Source organism: Aspergillus undulatus (genome assembly GCF_047715775.1).
Source record: "Aspergillus undulatus strain CBS 261.88 unplaced genomic scaffold BDV17scaffold_78, whole genome shotgun sequence".
NCBI lineage: Eukaryota > Fungi > Ascomycota > Eurotiomycetes > Eurotiales > Aspergillaceae > Aspergillus > Aspergillus undulatus.
In genome coordinates this window covers 37515-54985 of record NW_027396682.1, presented here as the reverse complement: position 1 = coordinate 54985, position 17471 = coordinate 37515, and the positions used below count along the sequence as shown (strand labels likewise).

The following is a 17471-nucleotide window of genomic DNA, read 5'->3' as shown; positions in this document are numbered from 1 at the left end:
CAATTTTTTTCTGGAGGGGTTAATAATCGGAGATAAGGCGGGTTAGTCATGCTATCGATAGCGATCGCAGCCTCAGGCATGAATATGGCGGCGGATCGCTCAGCTTCTTTCTAGAACATCACGGATTGACCAGTTTCATGACAACAGCGTCCGATGGTTATCAAATCCTCGGGGTGATCGAAATGTTGCAATAGTTCTTTGATGCATTGACATGGGGGACCCGGTCAGCATCAGAGAGGCCTTTGCTGCGGCAAACGAGTTCTTAAGCCCAGTTCTTCTACGAGGCATGCAAACCCAGGTTATCAACCATAGATGCAGGAGTTTTCTAACCTAAACCAGATGAGCTGCAAAATGCTCGTGGCAAGTCGCTCATTGCGATCTTGAATCAGAATCTACACGAGCCTGCGCTAGAAGATGCATCCGCCAGAGCCAGCGTCATCGGCAAGGCACTGAAGTCGCTCTCTCAGATTCACGTAGCATTTGTCAGTCCCGTAGACGATGCAGACCTGAGATCTCCGGACAATCAGAGTCAAGAAGACCCTAATTTAGAGGACGCAAAGCGGCGGCGCATTCTTCATGCTCTTCTTGATCTGATTTCTTTGGAAGGGATCTACCCTTCCCTTTCCTCTGGAGTGGGGATTCCTCTTCAGCAGAGGGTGATATCCGTCCTGCCCGCGGGCGTCATCGCACAGCAGAGTACTCCTGTGCATGAAGTACCTCAAGACGTCGTTCTACTGCGCCATATATTAGCAGGGTTATCGGACATCATATTCGATACGCGACCCAGCGTACAGTCTGTGATCACTGGTCGAATCTTGAGCGATATAATAAGTGCGACGTCAGACCTAGGCTACAACCCAAAGATTACAACTAGTAATGGCGAATCCCACTATCGTCAGATCCTGACGAAGGTAGTTGAAGAGTACGTCCCGCGCAGGTCACCGTGCTCGCATGTACTGACACACTCCTAGCACACCAACTTCCAGTCTCCTGCCGACGTTATCCGCTTTTCTCCAATCAAAGCCCGCTCCTTGGTTCAAAGCGGTCATTGCAGGGCTCCTTTCAAGAGTCCCCTTGCGTGAAAATGGCGTGGTTCAGACTATTGTCTTCCTCGCTTCGCAGTTTGCTCCGTCACTGGGACACGAGGCTCAGGAGAAAGCCTCCGCTGGCCCGCATATTACTGTTAACGCCCTCATGCACTCCTCGCGGCTACTATCATCTGTCCCTCAGGGAATGGATGGCGGTGATTATTTCAAGGTCATAGGACCTCAGCTGGTTGCATTGATCTCTGGGGATGATCCAGATCTGCGAAAGGCTGCTGCTTATATCGTGGGCAACGGAATCCTCGGTAAGAAGGCATACGGGGCACCCGGAACGGTTGGACATTCGATATTCCTAGAGCCTATCTTCAAGGCCTTGACGGGGACCCTCGACGAATCATCTCGAGTATTCATTATGCCACCCCGAGGAGAACAACCCCCAAAATCAAAGAACATTTTTTCCAATGAAGCTGAGGTATTACTGGCAATCAGCAGACTTAAAACATTGGTCCTACAACCGCCAAATCCTGGGCTTGTCAAAAGAGTTGTTTACCCGATCCTTCTTCCGCTCTGGGCATTGGCGTGCTTCAGCATGCAACAGCAGCTCAAGTTCATCCACGAGGACGTGATGACGATACTGCAGACATACTTCGGGATCTCAGTTGGGTTTCCACCTTTGAAGAAAATTGTTGATAACTTCCTGTGGAAAGGTGGCCCGCTTTACGAGTTTGCCACGGACTCATCTAACAGGATTATGATAAAGAGGTCGAAGACTCAGGATTTCGGGAGCAATATAGTTGGCCTCGTTGACAACTTGCAGTCTCGAACTAAACTGTTTACGAGCTTACTAGATGCTGACCCCAGCCGTGATGAGCAGACCGGCGAAGTCTTCCTCTACGTGAGCGAGATATGGCTCACTCAACAACCGAGCGGTGCACATGCGCCGAAGAACCTTCAATTACGCGCTGATAATGGGTCGGATAGTATTATCCAAAAATTAGTTTGCGCCAAACTGGCCGAAACCCTTCTGGACACCTTTAAGGACACACTCTCTCGGCGCCCACTCAAGGTGCTTGAGCTTATCAGACATATCTTAGATGGCGAGTTAAGCTCGGCGAATACCAAGTCAAAGGGAACAATAGGCCGTGGCTCCGAAAAGATATCCCTATCGGCTCTGGCCAATATCGTTGCCTCTGAGAATCCCGACTCAGAAGAGACCACTGAGCATGACTCCGCTGAGTCGCTACAAGTTGTGTTCAGCTTACTCTCAACAATACTTGCGTCTCCCGAGTTCACTGTGTCGAACGAGACAAGCAATCTACTAGCATCCATCAAAGAGAAGCTAGATCACCTCCTTCCACATCTACCGTCGTCACTTTCTAAATCCGGGACAACAGCCTCAATGCTACTTGAGATCCAACTTGTCTCGCCGGAGCAGCAGGAAACAAAAGGGAAAACCTCCGAGACGCCAGACTTCGAAATCCATCGTCGCGCTCTGACAAACCTCAATTCAGAACTTCCACCGGTACAGGCCGAAGGCTTTTCGCTTCTATCGGACTTGATCAAGAAATCTTCACCGATTCTTGATATCCCGTCTACTCTGACGCTCCTTTTGTCCATCATAACAGACTCGTCAGAAACAATTGCCAATGACGAATTCATCTACCTGAATGCTATTAAGCTCATCGGCACGTTAGCTTCAAGACACCCACGCACCGTGATAAAGACATTAGTTGAGCAATATGTCGATAGAAGCGAGAACGCGAGCCTGGACCAAAGACTCAAAATCGGAGAATCCCTCCTCCGCACCGTCCAAGATCTCGGCGAAGTCCTGACCGGAGAGACAGCCAAGGTGTTAGGCGAAGGCCTAATATCCGTCGCAGGCAGACGGGCGCAAAAGCCACAAGCCCAGAAAAACCGCAAACAAGCCCTCGAGCAGGAACGACGCAAGCAAGAACGCGAAGAGCGCCAGCGCCAAAAAGATGCAGCCTCTGACTGGACCCTTTCTACTCCAAAGATCTTGCAAGAAGTCCTCGACCAAACTCAAGGCGACCCCGACTCAGAAACTCCCGAGCAAACAGCCCACTCCGCAAATATCATTACCGCCTGGGCAGCGGGCTCAGCATGCGACGAAGAACCAGACGACCTGCGCGTTCGTGCCTCGGCACTCTCCATCCTAGCAACAGCGATCCAAACGAACATTCTCGGTCTCGGCCCTTCAATCCTCTCCAGCGCCGTCGACCTCGCTCTCGCAACATTGACCCTCGAACCAGATGACGAGTCTGCAATCCTGAGACGCGCCAGCGCCGTGCTCCTCCTTGACGTTCTAAAATCCCTCGACGAAGCGCGCGAGACGCGCGGGGCGGAGAATCTCGGCTTTGGATTTACACTTGCGGATTATTCGTCACACTCGAGCGTAGACTCTAGAGCCGCGACGACTATCGGAAATATCCCACACATGCTGCGTACCCTTGGCGCTGTGGAAGCGCGCGAGACGGACCCTATCGTTCGTGGACATATTCGTGTTCTTACGGAGAGCTTGGAGGCTTGGATTGAGAAGTCGCTTTTGTGGGGGGTTGGCCATCGTGCTGGAGACGGGACAGACGAGCCAAGGTTTGAACTTGGCGAGAGGATCGCTGGGTTGTCAGTAGATCCTTTGGCTGGTAGGAGTGGTGGTGGTGCGGCGAGGCCGCGGATTGAGGAGATTGAATAGGTATTTGGTTTTTACATGTTGATTTGTTCGAATAGCTGAGGTGCGATTATATGTGGATAAGCAAATAGAGGCTAGGGCATCATGGAATGTCTTGAAAATCTCTCGGATTAAATGCAGCGTAGAGTAGAGCAGAAAATCGAATTCCATATCCGCCTAGTCCCCAGGAAAGGGAACAAGTCCATGATCGTACAATTCATTTCTCAGTGAAACCGACATAACGTTTCGTTCCATCTTTCATCTCATCTCCCGGTCCTACGTAGCCGTTCAAAGACTTGAAGATAGGCACACTAGGTGGATTACCTACGTATCTACCAGCGGCGTCCTCCACCAACACCACGTCCAAAGCCACGCCCACCATAACCACGTCCTCTCCCACTACCTCCTCTGCCACCACCTCTTCCACCAAATCCTCCGCCCCGACCACCACGCCGACCATACGAAGGATTACAAGGTCTCGGCCCTTTCTGAATCCTCACGTCACGCTCCTCATCGGATAGGAAGAACTTGTTCTCGATCCCAACCAATTCACAGAACGCGGCCGTCTGAGGGTTGTTGTACTCAGGCGGTTGATCCTCCGTCGTGATGGGGACTTCGGGGTCGAATACCGGTGCGGTGGGCGTGAAGATCTCTGGGATAGCGAGTTTGCCCGGTTTAACGATGTGCTCTTCAACCCACTTTTCTTGTTCCTCAATTAGTGATTTGTAGACGGCTTCGCCTTTGTCCTGCGGGTTTCGGGCGCTTGGTTCGCCACCGACTTGCAGGTCCGGGTTAAAGACGCGGGTTATGGCGAGCCATTCTTTGTCATATTCCAGGCGGAATGGACGTTGAGACTGGGTCTCGGACTCAGATACGGAGACCGGTTTCAGCTCGAGGAGTTGGAGGAATTCGCGGTTTGGGAGACATTTGTCGAGAGCGAGGAAGTTTGTGGTTTTGTTGGTGATTGCTTCGGGGAAGGGAAGCTTATCTCGAGCTTGGTTATGTTGAGGGGCTGTCTGCGGTGCGATGAAGCTGCTGGGCAGCTGTGCTCGCAGGTCTTCTGGAACTTCTGAATCCGCAGATTTAGAGGCGTCCTTGGGAGGGGTGTTAGACCATGCCGGGAGCGCGTTGACGGTTTTATTTTGCTCCGTGACTGTCTTGCTTGGGACTTTTGCCGTTGCTTCTGATGGATCCAGATCGGAATCGCTGTTCAGATCTAAGTCTATCTCATCAGTGTTCCTCACGGGCTGCGGGTCGTGCTGAATCTTTTGCTTCTTCGTCTCGCGCGGTCCGCTTCTTTCGACTCCTACCGGTTTGCGGCCGAATCCCTCGTGGTCAGCCTCGACCTTACGCCAGGTCAAGTTGTGCTCAACCGTGGGAGTAGTACTCCCTTGGTTTTTCGACTGCTCCGACAAATAGCGGTCATTCTCTTCGGCTTCGTTCTTTGCGGCGACATGATGGAAGTTATGCCAGGCTGACAGTAATTGGGGAGTATTCTCATTATCTCCCTGAGATTGCACAGTTTCGGTAGGCTCAGCAGCCTGTGCAGTGGCGGTAAGCACATTCTCGTTGGTCGGTTGTGATGTCTCCTGGGGTTGTACATAACCTCCCTCGCGATGTTCCTCTTGGGGATACGTGGGCACGTCACGTCTTGGAACGCCTTGGTTATGTTCGTGTGGTGAACTTGCACCATCTTCTTCGAACATCATGGACGTGAGGGACGCACCATCTAGTCCAAATTGGTGTTTGTGGACATCGTGCTCTTGCGGTCCATGCTGGATAGATGCCGCAAATTTGACATGCAGGTGGGCTGAGAACCAATAAGCAGGACGTAAACGCTCGAGAACGTACTGTGCAGCTGGACTTCCAAGTCTTCCATTCTGAGAGTCCTCGCGGAAGAATGGCTTAACACTGAAGAGTTGCTGCCAGTCACCGGAGTATTCGACCTGCTTCGGCCAGTCGTGCGATAAGCCTATGTCAACTTGTGTGCGAATTTGCAACAATTTGCGGATATCGAACTCTCGAACATGATAGATACTGCCAAGCTCTTCACGGTTGTAAGGGATTCTTTCGAAGTGTGGCTTTCTGTAGTCGTATCCCTTCCAGATGCCAGAAAATCCAGCAATGCGGAGCGGGCCAAAGCGAACGACGTTGGCTGCTCCCAGGTAATAGATGTTCGGCGCTACCCATCCTCCGTGGTACAGTTCGAAGAGGTGGTTGCTGGCCTCGTGGTTGCCACCGATGAAGATGGTCAAGTACGGAGCAATTCGCTTTCCACTGTAGTATTCATGAAAGTCACCGATTTCCTTGTACCTTTCTGGAACCGACATGCAAGCCATATCGTTTGAATTGCGAACGGCCTGGCTTGTGGTCAGAATTGTGGCGGGAAAGACAGCAGTGAAATCTATGACGCACCTGAAAGTCTCCTCCGATGATTAAAAGATCTACCCTGTCCCATCCTTTGAGAGTGGCAGCTTTCTCAACAGAAGCGTAGATGTCGTGTAAACAGCCATGGCCCTGCGCGATGATGCATGTCAGTGGCGTGAAATGACCAAGAACTGAAGAGATTTACGCATCCTTCAACAGCAACTCGGGCGGGTGGTGAGTTCGAGTTCGACATTTCGATATCCCTGTTGCAGCCAGAATGGCCGCGAGGACTAGATGGTAAGTGGAGAATTGAGGGTAGTGGAGCGTTTGTAGAGAACTTTTTTTTCTTTTCAAAAACACGGTCAAAAATGGGAAGGGTCTCAATGAGTGCAGGGGAAAAAAAGGATTATTTGATGAAAGAGAAGGAATACAAGAGAATGGAGAAGGAGAGATGATATGAGAAGAGATGAAGAGTGAGTGAGGAAGAGTGAGTGTTGAACACTAGGATGGATTGATTGACCTTGTGTTCCGGCCCTTTCTGGAGCCGCAGTGGATTTTCTCCTTGTACAAACAACTCTTTACCCTGCATATCCGTCACCATATATTCCCGTCACCATTGTTTATTGAGAGAACAGCCTCAGCCTTCAATCAAAGATGCATTTAAAGGAATTTGCTCCACGACTGAGTTTCCTTAAAGATTCGGCCAGCTCCATGGGTTCCACGAGCCCGTCAACTGCCGCCTATCTGATGTCCGCTCACAATGCCATCTTCCATGAGGACCACAAACCGCTCAACCAACGGCTGCACGATTCTTTCTGTGGTGCCTGCGGTAGCTCTCGAAATCCCGAGTGGACGAAGGTAGCATCAATCAAGAAGAACACTCAAAAGCACGTTACTTCCTCCCTGGCAAAAGGTCTGACTCCAGAGGGCGCTACTGTCTACAAATGTCTGCGGTGCCGTCGACGAACTGTGACCCTGCCTCGCGTCTCTTCGAGAGCCGCTTCTGTCACTGCTCCCATCCCCAATTCCAAGTCTTCTGCCTCTACTCCAGACCAGGTTTCTGCTAGTAAATCTGCGGAAAACGCCAATAGTAAAAAGAGAGCCAAGGCGAGGAAACAGGGTGGATTACAAGCTCTTCTCGCTAACAAGCAATCCCAAGGTGGCCAATCTCAGTCCAAGTCTCTTGATCTGTTTGATTTCCTCCAGTAAAGGCTGTGATCTCTCACAACCTCCCCTCGAGTCTCTTTGTCTTTTTGATGCCAGGCGGAACATCGGGGCTCTTTGTTCCGAGACCCGGACCGGGATTAGCGCGGGGCTTCTCTCCACAGCTGCTTGCCTACTGTAGGTGACGCTCTGTTGCTCCAGCTTCTTTCATTGAAGCTCTCGAGCTCAACCGCTGTCCTTCAGCTTTTCTAGTTTCTCTCGGTCTTCGTTCCATTTCCGATTCTGAACCGACCGGCCTCACATAATGTCGTCTGAGGCAATGTCTGACTACTCTCACGATGATGAACACGATCCCCAGGCGGATGAGCTCCGCGAGACCGCCCTGGTGACGTTGGAGGCATTGATCAGTTCATGCAGCTCTCAGATGCAAACCTACCTACCAAACACCGTTAACTCAGCCTTGAAATTTCTCAAACACGATCCTAATGTCGCCGATAACGCAGAAGACGAGGAAATGGGTGGAACACAGGACGATGGTTCCGAGGATGATGCTACGGAGGAGCCTGATATGGAAGACGACGAATTCGAAGACTTTGAGGAAGAAGGAGGCTACAGTGACATAGACGATATGAGCTGGAAAGTCCGCCGATGTGCAGCCAAGCTTCTCTATGCTGTTATCTCGACCTATAGTCGTGGCCGTGCTCTGGACGAGGGTTCGTTGTATGAACAGATCGCCCCTGCTATCATCGCTCGGTTCAACAAAGAGAGGGAGGAAAGCGTCAAACTTGAGCTGGTCTCTACAATGAACGCTCTCGTCCGCAAGACTGCAGAAGGTTCGATGATCGTAACATCCAACGGATTCTTAGAATCTGTCGGAAGCGGTTCCAAGATCTCAAGAAAGAGAAGACGTCAAGACAGCGATGCTAGTATGATCGACCTTGAGCCCAGCATGGGTACTACGTCTGCAGCGGGGACTCCTTTGGCCGCTCCATCTCCCCCAAAGTCGGGTGCACAAGCGGAATTGGCCAATGCTTTGCCAGTCATTGTTCGAAGTCTGGTCAAAATGTGGAAGCAGGCTTCTATTCCTCTGAAACAGGCCATCATAGTTCTGCTAAAGAGCTTGGCCCTTGTACGTTACGGAGGACTCGCGGATCATCTCCAACAGATCGAGGACCCAATCGCAGATGTGCTCAAATCGCACTTGTCTGGTGGTTCCTCTGCGCCCGTCGGGTCTTCTGCCAGCGCTGGTACCCTACAAATTGAGACCTTAGGTCTTATCTCTGCGGTGTCCGAAACGCACACCTCTGATGCTCTTCTTCCTTTCCTCATTGCATTAATTCCCGGCGTTATCAGCGCGGTCAATGACAGGAACTACAAAGTGAGCAGTGAGGCGCTCACAGCAGTCGAACAGATTGTAAAAGCACTCACCCCACCTCGTATAGTAACCGCCACACCGGACCTTGTTTGCCAGTTGGAGAAGCTTTATGATGTCAGCCATGGCCGTATTGCTGACACGAGCGCCGACCTCGAGGTTCGGCAGCGAGCCATCCATGTTCTTGGTGTCCTCCTTGCCAGAACTTCTGGCGAACAAGGCCCGGCGTTCCTCTCATTGCAGTATCGTGCCAAGGGACTCGCCACTTTGTTGGACCGCCTGAAGAATGAGACCACCAGACTGTCCGCCGTTCGTTCCATAGACGATGTGGCAGTCCTTTGTACGCGAAAGGAAGATGTTGACTCTACCTGGGTTCGCGAGGTTACTACGGAACTCGGGGCACAACTACGCAAATCAGATCGTGTCCTTCGGAGTGCAAGCCTGGAAACTCTGCGCAGTCTCTCCGTGAATCCCACTACAAGGGCTCATTACGATGGCAACACCATGAAGAGCCTGGAAGCCTTCCTCATCCCCCTCATCAGCGTGGAGGACTTCCATCTGTTGGCACCATCACTCATAATTATCGCAAAGCTTATCCCTGGAAACGCCCAGCTTCTTGTCAACGATGACTTGGTGTCTGCTATCTGCTCTATTGTCAGGACATTCCTTGCTGGTACCGTTCTGAAGGCATTATTACTCCTCGTCAAAGTTATAGGAGAAGAGGGAAGCGGTTCGACACTAATGCAGAAGCTCTTGCGTGATGTCGGGGTAGAAGGCGACACCTCAGTCGTCGGGCGAGCTATCGGCACGCTGTTAGTCCATGGCGCTTCGAACGTTGGTGTGCGGATGGAGGATTTCTTGTCTGAGCTGCAGAAAACGCAAGATGTTCAGCGTCAATGCCTTGCCCTCGCTATTCTAGGCGAATCTGCTCTTCGAATGGGCGCGGATTGCTCGTTGACTCCGGATGTGTTCATCCCTCATTTCAACTCAAAGTCCGAAAAGGTCCGCCTGGCTTCCGCCGCGGCGCTGGGAAATGCAGCTGCCGGTAATGTCAAAGCCTATCTACCAACCATTTTGGGTGGCCTAGAAAAGTCCGAGTCGCAGAGCTATTTACTCCTGCATTCCGTCAAAGAGTTGCTGCAGCACCCTGAGATGATCAGGCAGGACGTGGCGCCCTCCGCCTCGAAGCTCTGGCAGGCTTTGCTCGTCGTCTCTAAAGAAGAAGATAACCGTGCTGTGGGAGCTGAATGTGTTGGGCGGCTGGCATTGCTCGACCTGCCTGCCAACATCCCACAGTTCCAGGTAGATTATGCTGATAATATTATGCTTTGTTTCTAGTAGCTAACCATCTTTGCATCAGGAATATCTTTCCAGCGGAGACTCGGGCATCCGCAGTATTGTGATATCCGCATTCCGTTTCACTCTTTCCGACTCACGCGATACTCACAACGACGTCCTCCGACCCACGGTCCTGCCACTCCTGGTCAATATGCTCAGCGATCGCGACCTAGGCAACCACCGTCTCGCCCTCACAACGCTCAACTCAGCAATCCACAATAAACTATCGCTCATCCTCCCACACCTAGGCGAACTCCTTCCCGCCGTTCTTGGGGACACGCAAATCAAACCAGAGCTCATCAGAGAGGTGCAAATGGGACCGTTCAAGCACAAGGTCGACGACGGTCTCGAATTGCGCAAGGTAAGCAGTCCATCAATATCGCCATCCCATCGCACAGAACAGCATCCCTCTAACAAACCACCCAGAGCGCATACGAAACGCTCTACGCCGCCCTCGACACTTCCTTCACCCTCTCCCACCTCCCAGAACTCTACAACCGCATCCTCGCCGGCATAGACGACGAGCAAGACATCCGCACAATCTGCAACCTCATGACCTCAAAACTCATCACCCTCGCCCCCGAAGAAACCCAGCGCCAGCTAGACGCCCTCTCGGAGCGCTACACGACCATCCTCTCCTTCAAGCCGAAGGAGAACGCCGTCAAACAGGAGCTTGAGAAGGCGCAGGAGGCGTCGACGGGGATCCTCAAGACCACGCGCGAGTTATCCAAGGCATTCCCTGTTGCTGAGACGTCGGGCGATCGCCATAAGTGGAAGACTTATATGGAGTGGGTGAGGGCGCAGTTTGGGACGCAGTTGAGTAATCTTGAGAATGAGTTCTAGTTCTAACTCGCTATCTACCTACCTAGGCTACGGCCAGCTCTTCGAGCATGATTAAACAAGAAAAATGAAACTACATTATAAGCAACCACATTACCGTGTTGAAGAAAGGCCGCGTCAAAGTAAAGCCTTCATAGAAAACTGAAATGCAATTGCTGCCAGTAGCGCGAAATAACAGGTGTATGTTATTGAAGTCAAGACAGTTAGCTCGCTATGTACCCATGCACCCCAGTCCCGGGTGACGCCAGTCAGCAATAAACAAAGACTCACAGATGAATGAGTAGCAATCCTAAACTCCGAGGTATGATGAACTGAATCCGCTAAAGAGCAACGCTGAACCAAGAACCGGACCTCCAAAAGACATAACATCGAACGTGATTCAAAGACAAAGACGGAAACAAAACAGCTGGAGTAAAAGAATATCAGATCTAGAAAATACAGCAAGCAAGCTGCTGCATGAATGAGAAGAGAAAGGTAGGAAGGTCACAGCCGGGTAGAATAGGTCAAAAAAAAAATCGATCAGTCCATGATCGCCTTCTTCTTGAGCACACCGAGTTGTTCAAGTCTAGACCAGGCCTGATTCATATCGGAGCCTGGCTCCAGCACCGGCCGAAACTCCAATCCATCCAGGTACTTGAGGGCACCTCCAGTACCGGCATATAGCATGAGTTCGAAGACTCTGCGTTTGAGTCTTGTGCCTTGGTCGAGGTGGGCGAGATGTTTTTGGTCCAGCAGTAGATCTGCTGGTGGAAGAGTGTAGGGGTCGTTGACCTCGGGGTCAGCGTCGGTAGTATCGTCATCATCTCCGACAGAGAGCAATCGTCCATCGCGTTCGAGCTGCGTCATAAGAGCCAAGTCCAAGTCAGCGTCATTCTTTCCAGAGCGTCTTCTGTCGCTCGTCAAAAGCTTCCGCGTATCTGTTTTGCCACTTCCCGTAATAGGAGGAGGGTAGAATCTGACGGTAAGGGGATTGCCTCGGAGGTCGACTTTCTGGAGCGTGCAAATATTTGATTTGCTAGAGCGGCCAATTCGACTAAGAACTTGGCAAACTCGTCGGAGGCGCGAAATCGAGTTGCCAGCCACAGTCAGGCGCGAAAGACAGCGCATACCGAGCAGCTCGTTGACTCCGAGCAGAGAATTAAAATTGAGGTTGAGCACTTTGACGTTGGGGAACTTCGAGGCAAAGTCCATGGGAAGGGCTTCTAAACGACATGTTGCGAGGTCAAGAAGCTGTAGGCTTAGAAGAGGCGTAGTAGGCGAGAGGGTCTGAGGTGAAAGCTTGTTGGAAGAAAGGAACACTTTCCTGATATCTTTAACGGTACTGAGGTCCAAGTCGAGGAACCCGCCATTGCGATCGTCAGAGATTGCTTGATCCCGTGCCGAGAGTACTTCTAAGTCCCGAGTCTGGTCAAGACCTAGAATAGTTGACAAACAGTTCTGGTCCACGTAAAGGAGAGAGAGCGCTGGCAATAGTCCCACGTCAAGGCTGCGTAGCCGGTTATTCGAGAGCTTCAAAGCCCGCAGCGCATTTAGCGGAGAAAACCAGGGCACCTTATCCAGTCGATTGGAGCTAAGATCAAGTTGAGATAAGGCTGGAAGGTTGTGGACGTTGGTCACGGACAGCAGCTCATTATGGCTTAGGTCCAGCTCACTCAAGCGAGTTCTGGTCGGGGTTGTCGGTCAGTCACCAAGTAAATGAACGAGATGGACATCAAAGTACTCACAGTTCTGCTGCCCCAAAATCAATGGAGCGCATGCGGTTGTTGCGAAGCCTCAGAGATAAGAGACCATTCAGACTAAAGACTCCTTCAATATTCTGAATATTGTTATTGTCCGCGATTAGCTCTCTCAAATGGATGAGCCCATTGACAGCATCCAGGTTTTCCAGCTCATTCGCTGAAATATCAAGATACTGCAGGTTGCCCAAATGGCCCCATGCAGTAAGATTGGAGAGGCAGTTGTTTTGGATCCTCAAAGTCCTCAATGTTGAGGGAACGCCGCCCAGTTGGCCAATATCGTTCTCTGATACGTCCAGCTCTTCCAAACGAGGACAGAACTCGCTAAGCTTATGGAGAGTGATAAGCCCCTTGCGACGCAGGACTAGACGGCGAAGGTGCTCCCAAAAAGGCTCATAGGGCTCAGCCTCGGTGATATGTTTGACCAAGTCTTCTGTCGCCAGAGCAAACGTCCCATGGACCTGGCGCAAAGACGTTGGATGTATGCGTTGAGCAACGTAGCTAACATCAAGATGTAGTGGCTGGTCAATTTGATCGACTGTAAAATCGGGAAGCGGACTTAGGTGGAAGCTATAACTTATGTCCAGCCCATGCTCACGCAAATAGGCGAGGGACTCGTCTATATTTCCTCCGCCAGCAGTAGCTTCAAGGTCTTGTGAGGTCCTTCGGACTAAACTTTGGCCCTCAGGTGTATCCTCACCATGCTCATCAATCTTCGAGATGGACCGCCGTCTAAATGCCTGCTCAGGATCGGACGACTGATGTGCGGGGTTATCTGTGGCCGCAGCTTGCGCTTGTGAATTGAGCGCAATTCTCCGAAGTTTTGAAGGGCTGTCATCGTCGCTGTACTCGATCTGGGAGACGAGGGGAGACGAAAAGCTTATGGTCACAACCCGGGCTTGGTTGTTGGGATCTCTCGGGCGGTGAGGAGGTTTGGATAATCGACCCTCGTGCAGCTTAATCTCGTGCTCGATGTCATGGGAAGACGCCGTGCTCTTAGGCACATCCGTACCCCAGGACGTTTCTCTTGTGCCTGACGTTGGGTGGCTAGGGGCGGTCGAACGGCTAATCCCCGACTGGACAGAACTGAGATTGGCCGCTGGTGCTCTCGGCTCTCCTGCAGCAACGGTTTGGACTTCTTCAATATTAGACCTGGCACTCTCCGAGCTATGAGAGCCATGCCGTTCGGTCTGCGATGAGTTCCTTGTTTTGTCCGGAGAGCTGGACGTGGTTCTCTTCTTCTCTTCCATGTCATCAACGCTCAGGTCTGAAATGTCCTTGAACGGGTCCTCATCGCCGTCTTTACCTTCCTGGCTGCTACGAGATCTCCTTTCACCCTCTTTGACCCACAAGTGCTTAAGACGGTCATAAGTGAGTCCATTCACCTGCTCAGGAATGAGATGAGACACGATGTCGGAAGACAATACACCTTTGGCGTGAGAAGCTTGTGACGAGCCGGTTTGGATTGAGCGAGCACTGAAAGACTTTGCGGATGTTTCAGTATTCATTCGTAGAAAGTCGTAGAGATCGTCTTCTTGGGTTGGGGGCGCAGCTGGAAGCTTGCGCTTTCGAAGGTCCGATTGCGGCCTATCGGTGTTCCCGTCACCAAGATGTAGAGACATAACCGAGCCGCTAACGCCGAATTCCACTTCATCGTGTTCTTGGAACTTTTTCAAATGGTTGAGAATCCGAGGATTCGGCTCCTTGGGCACCCGCAACCGGCGCAAGTCAGCGCCTTCCCTGCTGGGCGGTCGTGAAAACTCCTCCAGTGTTGATTCTTCTTCGTAACTTTCGTTGCCATCGTCTTCCTCGGTTATGGATTCTTCAACCCTGGACAGACTACTCTTGCCGGTGCCTTTAGAGCGTATGAAATTCATTACCTTAGTGGCTTCATTAAGAAAGTCTTGAGTGGTAATTGACCCTTTGCGAGCTTCTTGATGGCCTGGGCGTCCAACAACATTGGACACATTCTCTGTCAGAGGCGAGCTAGAGAATCCATGTTCTGTGTGCTCAGACTGCTGTGTCCGCCTATTCGGTGACGCTTGTTTTCTCTCGAATGACCCAGTTTGATGAGGTGTGGGGGTACGTGGGCGATTTGAAGATCCAGACAATATTTCCTCGGTATCATCATACCTCAACCCATGTTGCATCAAGCTCCGTTGAAGTAATGACAAATCGTCAGTAGCACTACTATCCTCAGCTGTTGGACCGCCCAGCATAGAGCTCTGGGGCTGCATGATCGTCCGTCGCCTCTTTGGGTTGGGATCCTTGGCAGGGCTGCTGGCCGTAGTCTTGAGCTTCGGTCTCACGTCTCGCAATTCTACCGTGTCGGCGCCATAGCTTTCGGCAACATCCTTTCCGGTGTATAAGTCATTGGATGCTTTAGAGTTATCGCTAAGTTGCCTGAACGAGCGGCCTCTGGGGAACCTTCCATCTGCGGATAGTAAGTAACCGGGGGGAGCAACAGTGGGCTCTGGGGAACCAGTGCGAAAATTTCCGTCGTAAGGGCTCGCATCGGAAAAGTCGAAGTTATCCAGCTGACCTTCTCCGAACCGATTGATGTGAGAACTCCGGTCGTTCCGAGACCTGGAACGGTCATTCCTTCTGCTCCCAGGACGTTCGCTCCAGGCGTCTAGCCTAGTGTTCAAGAGGCTCCGATTTTGTCCTTTGCGGCGGGCTTCCTCCGAGGGTGAGACTGGCTCATCTCCGTCCGATTCTTCCCCAAGTGTCTCTTCGAACTGGCTCATTCGTCGGAGAAGTTTGTTGTTTGTGAAGGTGTCATGGTTCGCGAAGAGCTTTAGAGGGCTTCCCGATGATACCATGCCTCCGAGTTTACTCGGCGAGGCCCCGACGTGAGCAGAGGCAGGTCGCGGTAACGATAACGGGTCAATTGGCGCGTTGTTCTTGTTATAGAAGGGCGGCGAGCTTCGAACTCGCGAACTAGGACGGATGAACGGAGTCAGGCGGTGGGAAGGGAAGCCCGCAGGGGAAAACTGGTCTTTACGGAAGGAGCCCTCTCCATCCGAGTGAGGTTCCCCTTGCAGACTAGCAAAGGCGCTCCGCCCTCGGTAATCCAGCGTTCCCATAGAGAGATCCTGAGGAAGAGAGTTGCTAGTTACATCGAAGAGGTCATCCTCACCTGGCTGACCTAGTAGAATGCTATCGCTTGCTCTTGAAGTCGGACGTTCCCTCGGAGCCAAGTGAAGTTTCTCTAGTTTTGTGGTGACCTGCTTCAATGCGGACTTGATGATTTCGGCTGTGCCTTCACCATCTAGAGTATTTGTCTGCGAGAACGTGATGGGGGTGATATCTTCATTCCGTAAATCCTCCAAGCCGCTGGCAGACCGCATCTGCGCAATATCTGTTGTGACGCCGTGGCTATCGGACGCGTGTGGTAATAGGTGCGCTGGTTGTTTCTTCGACTGCGGCTCTTCCTTTCGCGACTTTGTTGTTGTTTGTTTGCCGGGTCGTTCCACGGTACGCGCCCGCTGCCCAGAGATCGACTTTCCGGACGCCGTGCGCAAACTTCCATGAGTATTCCTCGATGTCCGCCTCGGAGAGCTCCCTTGATTTTCGGCCGCGGAATTGGTGCTAAAGTTCCATCCGTCGTCTGGCTGCTTCATCTTTGGAATTGGTGTACTTCCAGCTAACGGCGAACCCGGCGAAGGTGGTTTAAAGACACTTTCCAGCCCGATGGGCGCAAATAGATCGCGTTGCTCGCCCGCGGGTATATCGCCGTTCACCAGCCTCTTCCTCCACTCCGGTGTGCCCTGCTTGTTATTCTCCTTCGGTTTGATTTGCACCGTGCTTTGTTGTCCGGGCTGGCTTGACGCGTTGGAGACCGATCGCAAGGGTGACCTTCCGTCCATGGATGGCTGCTTTTTGCGCCCGGAGGGCGGGTTGGGTCTTGGAGTCGTCTTCGTCGTGCCCGGTAGGGGTGAGCGCGGTTTAGTGATCTTTGATGTTCGCGGGGTCTTTGGGGTCGGAGGTTCGCGTCGAATATGGTGACACGGTCGCGGAACCTTTTTCTTCGCTTCAGATGATGGATAAGGTTCAATGGAGCGACGCGCGGGGACAGGAATGCGACTAGGTGTGTTCTGTAGACTTGAGCGGCGGGAGTGGTTGGTGATAGGTGATTGGGGAGCAGGAGTGGTGGGAGTCTCAGGCAACGACACCCAGTCGTCGGAAAGGCTGTCCAGCCATGGCTGGTTACTCATTGTCTGAGTCTGATTAGAGGGAGATTTGCAGGCGCTGAAACCAGCTCAGCACTTTGCAGTCACAGCACCACTGTGAATCTGAACACTGCGGAAATTAATAAATGCAAGGAAAACATAGAGCAGCTGCACCAGGAAAAGATGGGCACAGCAGTAAAAAAAGACGAATATCAATAGGGCGCAATCAATGACAGAAGATGAGTGTCAGAGACGAATAGATCCAAGCATGCTGATAACGGAGGGGAATCGAGGGCAGTCGCAGTATTGTCTTGTTGTGATGATGCACCAGCACCGGATCCTGGGTCGGGTGCTCGGGGCAACCCCAACGCTTCCACTGTCCTGAGCTGTCAGCCACCGCTTGTTGTCCGGCACCAGTTGCACCTTATTTTCCTCGCACGGGCGCTTTTGAAACTCCTCTGCCACTATACCTTGTCGTATCTCGGCCTTTTAGCGCTGCAATCAAAATAATCTGCCTCTCAATCTCTCAGCTGCAGCGATTCTGACCCCCTTGCTGATGGCCCACGGACCCGTCACCAGGCCCACCAGCGATCGAGTGCAGCACCGCCCTGCAGTTTGACCTGCAGCAACAGATATGAATCACCTTCTGTAGTCCACTAAGTATATACTCGTGCTCTGTGACCATAAAATGCCGGATGCAGCATACCCTGTCACTGTGAAAATTCCCTCCACTGCAAGAAGTGTTGATAGGTA

General features: G+C 51.9%; 5 protein-coding genes across 5 annotated transcripts; 3 read left to right on the top strand and 2 right to left on the bottom strand.

Moving 5' to 3' along the window:
• The first annotated feature begins 96 nt into the window (after window positions 1-96).
• BDV17DRAFT_224991 (RTP1/Tango6 family protein) lies at window positions 97-3907 on the top strand. The gene is made up of 3 exons (XM_073755682.1): window positions 97-284; window positions 340-922; window positions 972-3907. Exons 1-3 carry the CDS (start codon window positions 212-214, stop codon window positions 3751-3753), a joined length of 3438 nt encoding a protein of 1145 aa, XP_073610743.1. The 5' UTR covers window positions 97-211; the 3' UTR covers window positions 3754-3907.
• On the bottom strand, window positions 3908-6589 carry BDV17DRAFT_224986 (RNA lariat debranching enzyme). The gene is made up of 3 exons (XM_073755681.1): window positions 6302-6589; window positions 6145-6246; window positions 3908-6089 (listed from the first exon to the last, which is right to left on the bottom strand). The coding sequence occupies exons 1-3, from the start codon at window positions 6347-6349 to the stop codon at window positions 4062-4064; spliced, it is 2178 nt and encodes a 725-aa protein (XP_073610742.1). The 5' UTR covers window positions 6350-6589; the 3' UTR covers window positions 3908-4061.
• Window positions 6590-6680: 91 nt separating this feature from the next.
• BDV17DRAFT_224962 (ribonuclease P Rpr2/Rpp21/SNM1 subunit) lies at window positions 6681-7435 on the top strand. Its single transcript, XM_073755678.1, has one exon. It carries the CDS (start codon window positions 6751-6753, stop codon window positions 7303-7305), a length of 555 nt encoding a protein of 184 aa, XP_073610741.1. The 5' UTR covers window positions 6681-6750; the 3' UTR covers window positions 7306-7435.
• canA (putative cullin binding protein CanA) lies at window positions 7436-11042 on the top strand. The gene is made up of 3 exons (XM_073755679.1): window positions 7436-9934; window positions 9993-10331; window positions 10397-11042. Exons 1-3 carry the CDS (start codon window positions 7565-7567, stop codon window positions 10811-10813), a joined length of 3126 nt encoding a protein of 1041 aa, XP_073610740.1. The 5' UTR covers window positions 7436-7564; the 3' UTR covers window positions 10814-11042.
• On the bottom strand, window positions 11002-17303 carry BDV17DRAFT_224972 (uncharacterized protein). Its single transcript, XM_073755680.1, has 2 exons — window positions 12535-17303; window positions 11002-12473 (listed from the first exon to the last, which is right to left on the bottom strand). Exons 1-2 carry the CDS (start codon window positions 16761-16763, stop codon window positions 11330-11332), a joined length of 5373 nt encoding a protein of 1790 aa, XP_073610739.1. The 5' UTR covers window positions 16764-17303; the 3' UTR covers window positions 11002-11329.
• Between the last annotated feature and the right edge of the window lie 168 nt (window positions 17304-17471).

Coding starts and splice junctions, on each gene's coding strand:
- BDV17DRAFT_224991 (XM_073755682.1), top strand. CDS start 212: ATGGGGGACCCGGTCAGCATCAGAGAGGCCTTTGCTGCGGCAAACGAG. Junction 285..339: donor AAGCCCAGTTCTTCTACGAG/GCATGCAAACCC, acceptor AACCTAAACCAG/ATGAGCTGCAAAATGCTCGT. Junction 923..971: donor CTGACGAAGGTAGTTGAAGA/GTACGTCCCGCG, acceptor ACACACTCCTAG/CACACCAACTTCCAGTCTCC.
- BDV17DRAFT_224986 (XM_073755681.1), bottom strand. CDS start 6,349: ATGTCGAACTCGAACTCACCACCCGCCCGAGTTGCTGTTGAAGGATGC. Junction 6,247..6,301: donor GAGTTGCTGTTGAAGGATGC/GTAAATCTCTTC, acceptor ATCATCGCGCAG/GGCCATGGCTGTTTACACGA. Junction 6,090..6,144: donor TCATCGGAGGAGACTTTCAG/GTGCGTCATAGA, acceptor ACCACAAGCCAG/GCCGTTCGCAATTCAAACGA.
- BDV17DRAFT_224962 (XM_073755678.1), top strand. CDS start 6,751: ATGCATTTAAAGGAATTTGCTCCACGACTGAGTTTCCTTAAAGATTCG.
- canA (XM_073755679.1), top strand. CDS start 7,565: ATGTCGTCTGAGGCAATGTCTGACTACTCTCACGATGATGAACACGAT. Junction 9,935..9,992: donor CCAACATCCCACAGTTCCAG/GTAGATTATGCT, acceptor TCTTTGCATCAG/GAATATCTTTCCAGCGGAGA. Junction 10,332..10,396: donor ACGGTCTCGAATTGCGCAAG/GTAAGCAGTCCA, acceptor CAAACCACCCAG/AGCGCATACGAAACGCTCTA.
- BDV17DRAFT_224972 (XM_073755680.1), bottom strand. CDS start 16,763: ATGAGTAACCAGCCATGGCTGGACAGCCTTTCCGACGACTGGGTGTCG. Junction 12,474..12,534: donor GATTTTGGGGCAGCAGAACT/GTGAGTACTTTG, acceptor AACCCCGACCAG/AACTCGCTTGAGTGAGCTGG.